Source organism: Salmo salar, chromosome ssa03 (assembly GCF_905237065.1).
Source record: "Salmo salar chromosome ssa03, Ssal_v3.1, whole genome shotgun sequence".
Lineage (NCBI taxonomy): Eukaryota > Metazoa > Chordata > Actinopteri > Salmoniformes > Salmonidae > Salmo > Salmo salar.
This window is the reverse complement of record NC_059444.1, coordinates 89,686,237-89,698,839: the sequence shown is the minus strand read 5'-3', so window position 1 is coordinate 89,698,839 and position 12,603 is coordinate 89,686,237. Positions and strand designations below refer to the sequence as shown.

General features: G+C 47.7%; 1 protein-coding gene across 4 annotated transcripts in view; it reads right to left on the bottom strand.

Annotated features, from left to right (window-relative positions):
* LOC106606284 (serine/threonine-protein kinase LMTK1-like) overlaps window positions 1–12,603 on the bottom strand; it is an 83,013-nt gene that overhangs the window by 21,264 nt on the left and 49,146 nt on the right. For 3 of the 4 annotated variants that reach the window (XM_045715732.1, XM_045715729.1, XM_045715730.1), the window contains 4 exons: window positions 4,436–4,515; window positions 2,924–3,042; window positions 2,613–2,700; window positions 1,102–1,235 (listed from right to left, as the gene is read on the bottom strand). In XM_045715732.1, coding sequence (XP_045571688.1) covers window positions 1,102–1,235; window positions 2,613–2,700; window positions 2,924–3,042; window positions 4,436–4,515 — 421 coding nt within the window. Of the gene's footprint in view, window positions 1–1,101; window positions 1,236–2,612; window positions 2,701–2,923; window positions 3,043–4,435; window positions 4,516–5,407; window positions 5,823–12,603 lie in introns of those variants that run through there. The other variant, XM_045715733.1, reaches the window with a different exon arrangement.

The following is a 12,603-nucleotide window of genomic DNA, read 5'->3' as shown; positions in this document are numbered from 1 at the left end:
TGTATATATCGTTGTTCTTCACTACAACATGTATGCTACCGTTCATACAGTGTATATATCGTTGCTCTTCACTACAACATGTATGCTACCGTTCATACAGTGTATATATCGTTACTCTTCACTACAACATGTATGCTACCGTTCATACAGTGTATATATCGTTACTCTTCACTACAACATGTATGCTACCGTTCATACAGTGTATATATCGTTGTTCTTCACTACAACATGTATGCTACCGTTCATACAGTGTATATATCGTTACTCTTCACTACAACATGTATGCTACCGTTCATACAGTGTATATATCGTTCTTCACTACAACATGTATGCTACCGTTCATACAGTGTATATATCGTTACTCTTCACTACAACATGTATGCTACCGTTCATACAGTGTATATATCGTTGTTCTTCACTACAACATGTATGCTACCGTTCATACAGTGTATATATCGTTGTTCTTCACTACAACATGTATGCTACCGTTCATACAGTGTATATATCGTTACTCTTCACTACAACATGTATGCTACCGTTCATACAGTGTATATATCGTTACTCTTCACTACAACATGTATGCTACCGTTCATACAGTGTATATATCGTTGTTCTTCACTACAACATGTATGCTACCGTTCATACAGTGTATATATCGTTGTTCTTCACTACAACATGTATGCTACCGTTCATACAGTGTATATATCGTTACTCTTCACTACAACATGTATGCTACCGTTCATACAGTGTATATATCGTTACTCTTCACTACAACATGTATGCTACCGTTCATACAGTATATATATCGTTGCTCTTCACTACAACATGTATGCTACCGTTCATAGTGTATATATCGTTGTTCTTCACTACAACATATCAGAAACATATTGCTATGGAATGATTGATATGTTCTAGGACTTTCATTAGGACTCGAGTTCGTAAGGAAGTTGTGTTTGTGCAGGTGTCCACCAACCCACTTGTGAATGAAGTTGTTTGTGCAGGTGTCCACCAACCCACCTGTGAATGAAGTTGTGTTTGTGCAGGTGTCCACTAACCCACCTGTGAGTGAAGTTGTATTTGTGAAGGTGTCCACTAACCCACCTGTGAATGAAGTTGTGTTTGTGCAGGTGCAGCAGGCCCGAGGCAATCTCGCACGCCATTCGCTGGAGGGTCAGGGGATCAGGGGTCACGGAGTCAGCCGCCCGACAGCTGCGCAGGTAACTCTTCAGGTCGCCCTGATGACCAGGACAGGAAGTGATGTCATAAAATGATTTGGCACTCTATATCACCATATTCCCTAGTGCACTATATAGGGAATATGGTCAAAAGTAGTGCAGTAGATATGAATATAGGATGCCATCTGGGATACACAAAACCTATGTTTGTAATGTATGTCTGTATAATAACCCGTCACAACTTGCCCTCATCCACTTCTCCTTCTATGTCTGTTAGCAGTATGGTGGAAGCTCTGATCTGTAAGGTGTTATCAGTATGGTGGAAACTCTGATCTGTAAGGGTGTTATCAATATGGTGGAAGCTCTGATCTGTAAGGTGTTAGCAATATGGTGGAAACTCTGATCTGTAAGGTGTTAGCAGTATGGTGGAAACTCTGATCTGTAAGGTGTTAGCAGTATGGTGGAAACTCTGATCTGTAAGGTGTTAGCAATATGGAAGAAGCTCTGATCTGTAAGGTGTTAGCAATATGGTGGAAACTCTGATCTGTAAGGTGTTAGCAGTATGGTGGAAGCTCTGATCTGTAAGGTGTTAGCAATATGGTAGAAGCTCTGATCTGTAAGGTGTTAGCAATATGGTGGAAGCTCTGATCTGTAAGGTGTTAGCAGTATGGTAGAAGCTCTGATCTGTAAGGTGTTAGCAGTATGGTAGAAGCTCTGATCTGTAAGGTGTTAGCAGTATGGTAGAAGCTCTGATCTGTAAGGTGTTAGCAGTATGGTGGAAACTCTGATCTGTAAGGTGTTAGCAATATGGTAGAAGCTCTGATCTGTAAGGTGTTAGCAGTATGGTGGAAGCTCTGATCTGTAAGGTGTTAGCAGTATGGTAGAAGCTCTGATCTGTAAGGGTGTTATCAATATGGTGGAAGCTCTGATCTGTAAGGGTGTTATCAATATGGTAGAAGCTCTGATCTGTAAGGTGTTAGCAATATGGTAGACGCTCTGATCTGTAAGGGTGTTATCAATATGGTGGAAGCTCTGATCTGTAAGGGTGTTAGCAATATGGTAGAAGCTCTGATCTGTAAGGTGTTAGCAGTATGGTAGAAGCTCTGATCTGTAAGATGTTAGCAGTATGGTAGAAGCTCTGATCTGTAAGGGTGTTATCAATATGGTAGAAGTTCTGATCTGTAAGGGTGTTATCAATATGGTAGAAGTTCTGATCTGTAAGGTGTTAGCAATATGGTAGAAGCTCTGATCTGTAAGGGTGTTATCAATATGGTGGAAGCTCAGACCCTTCTGCAAACCCAGAGGAAAGGGTAGAGAGCAGATTGTCCCTGGCTGTAACAATACTGTATTCCACCACCAGATAACTCCATATAGCAGGTGGTTGTGACCTCTGAGATAGGGGTTAGGGTTTAGGGGGCTCGGGGAGGTTTCTCTCACCAGAGGACAGAACTCCATGACCAGTAGGTAGGGTGTAACCTCTGAGCACTGTGCCAGGCACTGCAGGAGGGCTGGGTTCTGGAGGGCACTGGGGGAAGGGGGAGGGAGAGGAGATGGGTCATAGTTCAACAGTCACGTTTACAGTCATAGTTTATAGTGAACATACAGTCAGATCACATGGAAAGAGGTAGCAGGGTAACCATGTATAGGCATTCAGTCACCGATTTGATTGATTAATTCATTAATTAATTGTACTGGATGCAAAGGGTGGGGTATACAGGGTATGAGATCCATATTGCTGTGGTTCTGACCGGTATGGCTGTGCCTCTTCCAGGAAGTGCATCTGGTCCTGGACACTGGCACTGGCCTTCAGCTCCTTGACCACCACCTGGGTGGTGCTGAGACCTGCATTCACCTGCCCCAAGAGAACCTATACAGGACCCACAGAGACACAGACAGAGATCAGTTCCTTTACCACTACCTGAGACCTGCATTCACCTGCCCCAAGAGAACCTATACAGGACCCACAGAGACACAGACAGAGATCAGTTCCTTTACCACTACCTGAGACCTGCATTCACCTGCCCCAAGATAGCCTAAAACAGGACCCAAACACACACACACACACACACACACACACACACACACACACACACACACACACACACACACACACACACACACACACACACACACACACACACACACACACACACACACACACACACATTTACAGTAGTTAACATGGTAAAGACAGGGGGCAACGGAGAGACAGAGGGAAGAGCAAAACGTACAGTTCAGCACTAACTAAAAAGCTTTGTCTCAGGAAGCAATGCAGATGGAATGGAATTCAGTGTGACGTGTAGATAGTCCCAGCTCTCAGACAGACAAGGCTGTAGGTCAGCTTGTGGCCCTAATAAGATCAACACCACATTACACACACATTCCACACACACTACCTCACAGCACACAGTAGTGTGTCTCCAATGGCACCCCATTCCCTATATAGTGCACTACGTTTGACCAGGGCCCATAAGGCTTTGGGCCAAAGTAGTGCACTATATAGGGAATATGGTGCCATTTGGGATACTGACAGTAACATGGAGGAAACCTGGAAGAGGGAGGACATAGGGAAAGACACAGGCTGCCGTCTTGTCCCAATCTTTACCCTTATTCTCCCTAAAGTGTACACTCATTCTCTCACTCACCCTCAGAACATTTTATATTGACATTTTTTGTCATTTAGCAGACAATCTTATCCAGATCAACTTACAGTAGCTGGTCCATGCTTAAACAATACAGGAATGGACTGGTATAATACATGGTGAAACCTCCCTCTAACTGGTCCATGCTTAAACATTACAGGAATGGACTGGTATAATACATGGTGAAACCTCCCTCTAACTGGTCCATGCTTAAACATTACAGGAATGGACTGGTATAATACATGGTGAAACCTCCCTCTAACTGGTCCATGCTTAAACATTACAGGAATGGACTGGTATAATACATGGTGAAACCTCCCTCTAACTGGTCCATGCTTAAACATTACAGGAATGGACTGGTATAATACATGGTGAAACCTCCCTCTAACTGGTCCATGCTTAAACAATACAGGAATGGACTGGTATAATACATGGTGAAACCTCCCTCTAACTGGTCCATGCTTAAACAATGTCTTTACTGTACATCCATGAGGGGAAGTGAGCTTGTGCATACTTCAGGAACAAGGGTAGCGAATCAGAACCCAGCTACAGACTTTGGGAGGAGGGGTTTCTGTGTCGTTAGTATGTGTTAAGAAGATAATCCGGGGTGCAGCTCACCTTGCCAAACCAACCATGTCCTATCTCCTTCACATATAGTAGACTGTGGCGACCCAGCTCTGATGATTTCAACAGCTGGACTGCAGAGAGAGGGGGGAGAGAGAGAGTTAGACACATTGCAATTGTTAGACTTCTAGATTGTTAGAATGAAGACAGGATGAAGTAAGAGAGGGCGAGAAGGAGAGCGGGAGAGGAAGAGGGCGAGAAGGAGAGCGGGAGAGAGGGAGAGAGAGGGGGAGAGGATGAGTAAGATGGGGAGAGTGGGAGACAGGGAGACAGGAAGAGAGGGAGACAGGGAGATGGGGGGAGAGAGGGAGGATGGGGAGACAGGGAGAGAAGGAGGATAGGGAGACAGGGGGAGAGGGAGAAGGAGGATAGGGAGACAGGGAGAAGGAGGACAGGGAGAGAGGAAGACAGGGAGAGAGGAAGAAAGGGAGACGGAGGGAGACAGGAAGAGAGGAAGAGAGGGAGACGGAGGGAGACAGGGAGAGAGGAAGAGAGGGAGACAGGGACGGAGGGAGACAGGGAGAGAGGAAGAGAGGGAGACAGGGACGGAGGGAGAGAGGAAGAGAGGGGCAGTAATAAAGATAAACAGTAAAGTCTGGGTTGTTACCACACATCACATCCCAATATCAGAATGAGATTAAAGAGAAATGCATAAGTAATACAATGTGAATACAGAGATAAAAACAGAAGACCACTGGAGTGCCACAGGAAGAACAACAGAGAGACAGAGAGAGAGGCACTATGCTGTCAGCTAGCATGGTCTTAGTCCCAACTGGCACCCTATTCTCTATTTAGTGCACTAATTTTGACCAGGGCTCATGGGACTCTTGTCAAAAGTAGTGCACTAAGTAGGGAATAGGGTGCCATTTTGGACTCGAGCCATGGTTCAACTCCTCCTAAATAACCCCAGTCTGTCTATCTGTCAACTCCTACAGAATAGAGCATCATATTACTAAAAACAAGTACCTTGACGAATCCTCATAATTTAGAGATGATGATGATGGTGAAGGTGGTGATGAAGATAAAGTAGCTGGAGTGGCGGAGCGGCCAGCCGTCCACCCTGAGGTAGAGCACCGTGTGTGTGTGTACGGTGCTGGTCTGTGTGCGGTGAATGGGTCCGGTCCCAGAGAGGACGGTATGAGTGTGTGGAGAAAACCTCTCCCCGTCCATAGGAGTGATGAGAGACCAGCCACCGCAAGTGTGTGTGAGAGTCCATGGCCCCAGTCCCGGTGTGTGTGAGAGAGAAGAACCCATGACTGCTGAGGCCACGTCAGCCAACCCTCCACAGGGTTTAACCCTACGAGCCCTCACACAGCTGAACAAGCTGCCTGCTCCCTCTCTCTCTCTCTCTCCCTGTGTCCCTCCCTCCCTCTCTCTCTCCCTCTCTCTCTCATCACTATCTCGTACACTGTTCCATAATGCCGAACGGAACTTTCCAACTGAAGCTGTACTGTCTCCTCTCCTCTATAGACTGGGTCTCAGCTCTGTCTCCTCTATAGACTGGGTCTCAGCTCTGTCTCCTCTATAGACTGGGTCTCAGCTCTGTCTCTTCTATAGACTGGGTCTCAGCTCTGTCTCCTCTATAGACTGGGTCTCAGCTCTGTCTCCTCTATAGACTGGGTCTCAGCTCTGTCTCCTCTATAGACTGGGTCTCAGCTCTGTCTCCTCTATAGACTGGGTTTCAGCTCTGTCTCTCCTCTATAGACTGGGTCTCAGCTCTGTCTCCTCTATAGACTGGGTTTCAGCTCTGTCTCCTCTATAGACTGGGTCTCAGCTCTGTCTCCTCTATAGACTGGGTCTCAGCTCTGTCTCCTCTATAGACTGGGTCTCAGCTCTGTCTCCTCTATAGACTGGGTCTTAGCTCTGTCTCCTCTATAGACTGGGTCTCAGCTCTGTCTCCTCTATAGACTGGGTCTCAGCTCTGTCTCCTCTATAGACTGGGTTTCAGCTCTGTCTCTCCTCTATAGACTGGGTTTCAGCTCTGTCTCCTCTATAGACTGGGTCTCAGCTCTGTCTCCTCTATAGACTGGGTTTCAGCTCTGTCTCCTCTATAGACTGGGTCTCAGCTCTGTCTCCTCTATAGACTGGGTTTCAGCTCTGTCTCCACTATAGACTGGGTCTTAGCTCTGTCTCCTCTATAGACTGGGTCTCAGCTCTGTCTCCTCTATAGACTGAGTCTCAGCTCTGTCTCCTCTATAGACTGGGTCTCAGCTCTGTCTCCTCTATAGACTGGGTTTCAGCTCTGTCTCTCCTCTATAGACTGGGTTTCAGCTCTGTCTCCTCTATAGACTGGGTCTCAGCTCTGTCTCCTCTATAGACTGGGTTTCAGCTCTGTCTCCTCTATAGACTGGGTCTCAGCTCTGTCTCCTCTATAGACTGGGTCTCAGCTCTGTCTCCTCTATAGACTGGGTTTCAGCTCTGTCTCTCCTCTATAGACTGGGTCTCAGCTCTGTCTCCTCTATAGACTGGGTCTCAGCTCTGTCTCCTCTATAGACTGAGTCTCAGCTCTGTCTCCTCTATAGACTGGGTCTCAGCTCTGTCTCCTCTATAGACTGGGTTTCAGCTCTGTCTCTCCTCTATAGACTGGGTTTCAGCTCTGTCTCCTCTATAGACTGGGTCTCAGCTCTGTCTCCTCTATAGACTGGGTTTCAGCTCTGTCTCCTCTATAGACTGGGTCTCAGCTCTGTCTCTCCTCTATAGACTGAGTCTCAGCTCTGTCTAAGGCAACATAGCAGGAATCTCAACCAGCAGGGTCCTTCTCTGTATGTTGAACATAGAAGACAGAAGAGCAGTCCCTCTGCTGTCCCGATGTTGTCTGGTGAGGTTCTAGAAGATATGTTCTCCTTCTCTGAGCGCCATGGCCAGCAACGCCATGTGTTCTGGTCAGGCATGACTCTCTCTCTCTCTGTCCGTGTGTCCAACCAACCGCCTCTTCTATTCTTCCAATCTCTCTCCGACCGCCAGGCATGTCTGTAGTGTCATCCGACTGACTGACTGACTGACTGACTGACATGCCAGAGCACTGTTCTCCCTAAAGACCCCAGGAGCAGCAGTGACATAAGAGGCACATTATAATAGCCTTCTGTCTGTGTGTCACTGGGACTGGCAGAAGCATTCCACACACACACACACACACACACACACACACACACACACACACACACACACACACACACACACACACACACACACACACATAGAGAGAGCTCTATGAGATGCAGAGAGAAAGGTCTCTGTCATAGACACCTCAACTACCCCTCCCCCTCCTGTCCATCACCCTATCCTCCACCCCTCTGTCCGTCTCTCCTGCCCATCTCCTCCTACGTTGGTCCTGGTGCCATGTTGTGTGTGTTTTTCTCTAGTATTACATTGTTATTGATTAGTGCATTGTTGGATTTTGAATTTGATAGAAAGACATTTCACTGTACTTGTTGTGCATGTGACATCAACACGTGATACTCTCTCTCTCTACCCCCTCCCTCTCTCTTCCCCCTTACTATTACCCACAGACACATCCCTGTCTTATAACCCATACCACTACCACCCTCTGTCTCTCTCTCTCTCTATCCCCTCCCTCTCTCTTCCCCCTTACTATTACCCACAGACACATCCCTGTCTTATAACCCATACCACTACCACCCTCTGTCTCTCTCTCTCTACCCCCTCCCTCTCTCTTCCCCCTTACTATTACCCACAGACACATCCCTGTCTTATAACCCATACCACTACCACCCTCTGTCTCTCTCTCTACCCCCTCCCTCTCTCTTCCCCCTTACTATTACCCACAGACACATCCCTGTCTTATAACCCATACCACTACCACCCTCTGTCTCTCTCTCTCTCTATCCCCTCCCTCTCTCTTCCCCCTTACTATTACCCACAGACACATCCCTGTCTTATAACCCATACCACTACCACCCTCTGCCTCTCTCTCTACCCCCTCCCTCTCTCTTCCCCCTTACTATTACCCACAGACACATCCCTGTCTTATAACCCATACCACTACCACCCTCTGTCTCTCTCTCTCACCCCCTCCCTCTCTCTTCCCCCTTACTATTACCCACAGACACATCCCTGTCTTATAACCCATACCACTACCACCCTCTGTCTCTCTCTCTCTCTATCCCCTCCCTCTCTCTTCCCCCTTACTATTACCCACAGACACATCCCTGTCTTATAACCCATACCACTACCACCCTCTGTCTCTCTCTCTACCCCCTCCCTCTCTCTTCCCCCTTACTATTACCCACAGACACATCCCTGTCTTATAACCCATACCACTACCACCCTCTGTCTCTCTCTCTCTACCCCCCATCCCCTCCCTCCCTCCCTCTCTCTGACTCAGTCCCCTCCCTGTATTGTAAACCATAATGCCAGTCCTCTGCCCCAGCGTTCCAGGAGTGCCACAGTGACAGCCCAGCCGTTCACAGCCTCCTACTCCCCCATCACCATCACTATCCCCTGGCCTAAAGGCTAAATCACAACCTTTGTCTGTTGGTTGGTCCCCAGTGCTTGGTACCAGCCTACCAACTCAGCAGACACAGGACCCATTCACTGGGCATTCTCTGGACCCTAGCACTGCTGCTGGGCAGGGGTTGTCACGGTGATAACAGCACGCACGCACGCACGCACGCACGCACGCACACACACACACACACACACACACACACACACACACACACACACACACACACACACACACACACACACACACACACACACACACAGACACACCCAACCCCTGATCCCCTCCCCACCACTCCTCTCTCTCTCTCTCTCTCTCTCCCCTCTCTCCCTCCAGAGGTTCTTCTCTCCTTTCTTTTCTAAATAACTGTTCCTTTATATCATTCCATCCCACTAGGAGTGTGTGTGCGTGTGTGTGCGTGGACGTGTATATGCATGCGTGTATGTCTCTGTGTGTGTGTTTGTGCGTGTCAGTTCATCCCACTAGAGGAATGTGTGTGTGTTCTGTCTTCCCACTCATGGCATTCCCTGGCAGTGAAGCCTGAGGTAAGAGGCAGGCATTGTGGCTGTGAGCTGGTGGGATGATACACACACACAGTAACGTACACACTGTTGGGCTAAATGATATTCACCCACACAGACTGAATTACTGCTGTATTACAAAGCTATGGGAATGTGAAATAATGCATATATGTAAAAGTCTGTGTGCTTTTTGCTTCCTGTGTGTGTGTGTGTGTGTGTGTGTGTGTGTGTGTGTGTGTGTGTGTGTGTGTGTGTGTGTGTGTGTGTGTGTGTGTGTGTTACAGTATGTATGTATGTGTGACAGTCTCTGCCTCTATTGAGTTGAGGCAATTATCTACAGGACAGAAATGCAAAACTCAGCAATCATGGAATCAAGCCATAGAATATATTTCCATCGTGTGTAGGTGGCATAGCCAGTTGACTGTCTCTTGGTGTAGTGATCTGTCTCCAGGAGTGGTGGGGTGATCTGTCTCTTGGAGTGGTGATCTGTCTCTTGGAGTGGTGATCTGTCTCCTGGAGTGGTGGGGTGATCTGTCTCCTGGAGTGGTGGGGTGATCTGTCTCCTGGAGTGGTGGGGTGATCTGTCTCCTGGAGTGGTGGGGTGATCTGTCTCCTGGTGTGGTGGGGTGATCTGTCTCCTGGAGTGGTGGGGTGATCTGTCTCCTGGAGTGGTGGGGTGATCTGTCTCCTGGAGTGGTGGGGTGATCTGTCTCCTGGTGTGGTGGGGTGATCTGTCTCCTGGTGTGGTGATCTGTCTCCTGGTGTGGTGATCTGTCTCTTAGGGTGATGTGGTGATCTGTCTCTTAGGGTGATGTGGTGATCTGTCTCTTAGGGTGATGTGGTGATCTGTCTCTTGGTGTAGTGTGGTGATCTGTCTCTTGGTGTAGTGTGGTGACATGTCTCTTGGTGTGGTGATCTGTCTCTTGGTGTAGTGTGGTGACATGTCTCTTGGTGTGGTGATATGTCTCTTGGTGTAGTGTGGTGATATGTCTCTTGGTGTAGTGTGGTGACATGTCTCTTGGTGTAGTGACATGTCTCTTGGTGTAGTGTGGTGATATGTCTCTTGGTGTGGTGATATGTCTCTTGGTGTAGTGTGGTGATATGTCTCTTGGTGTAGTGTGGTGATATGTCTCTTGGTGTGGTGATATGTCTCTTGGTGTGGTGATATGTCTCTTGGTGTAGTGTGGTGATCTGTCTCTTGGTGTGGTGATATGTCTCTTGGTGTGGTGACATGTCTCTTGGTGTGGTGATATGTCTCTTGGTGTGGTGACATGTCTCTTGGTGTGGTGATATGTCTCTTGGTGTGGTGTGGTGACATGTCTCTTGGTGTAGTGTGGTGATATGTCTCTTGGTGTAGTGATCTGTCTCTTGGTGTAGTGTGGTGATATGTCTCTTGGTGTGGTGACATGTCTCTTGGTGTGGTGATATGTCTCTTGGTGTGGTGTGGTGACATGTCTCTTGGTGTGGTGTGGTGACATGTCTCTTGGTGTGGTGATCTGTCTCTTGGTGTGGTGACATGTCTCTTGGTGTAGTGTGGTGATATGTCTCTTGGTGTGGTGTGGTGATATGTCTCTTGGTGTGGTGATCTGTCTCTTGGTGTGGTGACATGTCTCTTGGTGTGGTGTGGTGACATGTCTCTTGGTGTAGTGTGGTGATCTGTCTCTTGGTGTGGTGATCTGTCTCTTGGTGTAGTGTGGTGATCTGTCTCTTGGTGTGGTGATATGTCTCTTGGTGTGGTGTGGTGATATGTCTCTTGGTGTGGTGATCTGTCTCTTGGTGTGGTGATATGTCTCTTGGTGTAGTGTGGTGATCTGTCTCTTGGTGTGGTGATATGTCTCTTGGTGTAGTGTGGTGATATGTCTCTTGGTGTAGTGTGGTGATATGTCTCTTGGTGTGGTGATATGTCTCTTGGTGTGGTGATATGTCTCTTGATGTAGTGTGGTGACATGTCTCTTGGTGTGGTGATCTGTCTCTTGGTGTGGTGATATGTCTCTTGGTGTGGTGATATGTCTCTTGGTGTAGTGTGGTGATATGTCTCTTGGTGTAGTGTGGTGACATGTCTCTTGGTGTAGTGTGGTGATATGTCTCTTGGTGTGGTGTGGTGATCTGTCTCTTGGTGTAGTGTGGTGATCTGTCTCTTGGTGTAGTGTGGTGATATGTCTCTTGGTGTAGTGTGGTGACATGTCTCTTGGTGTGGTGACATGTCTCTTGGTGTAGTGACATGTCTCTTGGTGTGGTGATCTGTCTCTTGGTGTAGTGTGGTGATCTGTCTCTTGGTGTAGTGTGGTGACATGTCTCTTGGTGTAGTGTGGTGACATGTCTCTTGGTGTAGTGACATGTCTCTTGGTGTGGTGACATGTCTCTTGGTGTAGTGTGGTGACATGTCTCTTGGTGTAGTGTGGTGACATGTCTCTTGGTGTAGTGACATGTCTCTTGGTGTAGTGTGGTGATCTGTCTCTTGGTGTAGTGTGGTGACGTCTCTTGGTGTGGTGACATGTCTCTTGGTGTGGTGATATGTCTCTTGGTGTAGTGTGGTGATATGTCTCTTGGTGTAGTGTGGTGACATGTCTCTTGGTGTGGTGACATGTCTCTTGGTGTAGTGACATGTCTCTTGGTGTGGTGATATGTCTCTTGGTGTAGTGTGGTGATATGTCTCTTGGTGTGGTGACATGTCTCTTGGTGTAGTGTGGTGATATGTCTCTTGGTGTGGTGATCTGTCTCTTGGTGTAGTGTGGTGACATGTCTGTTGGTGTAGTGACATGTCTCTTGGTGTGGTGACATGTCTCTTGGTGTGGTGACATGTCTCTTGGTGTGGTGACATGTCTCTTGGTGTGGTGATATGTCTCTTGGTGTAGTGTGGTGATATGTCTCTTGGTGTGGTGTGGTGATATGTCTCTTGGTGTGGTGACATGTCTCTTGGTGTAGTGTGGTGATATGTCTCTTGGTGTGATGATCTGTCTCTTGGTGTGGTGACATGTCTCCTGGTGTGGTGATATGTCTCTTGGTGTAGTGTGGTGATATGTCTCTTGGTGTGGTGACATGTCTCTTGGTGTAGTGACATGTCTCTTGGTGTAGTGTGGTGACATGTCTCTTGGTGTAGTGACATGTCTCTTGGTGTGGTGATATGTCTCTTGGTGTGGTGACATGTCTCTTGGTGTAGTGACATGTCTCTTGGT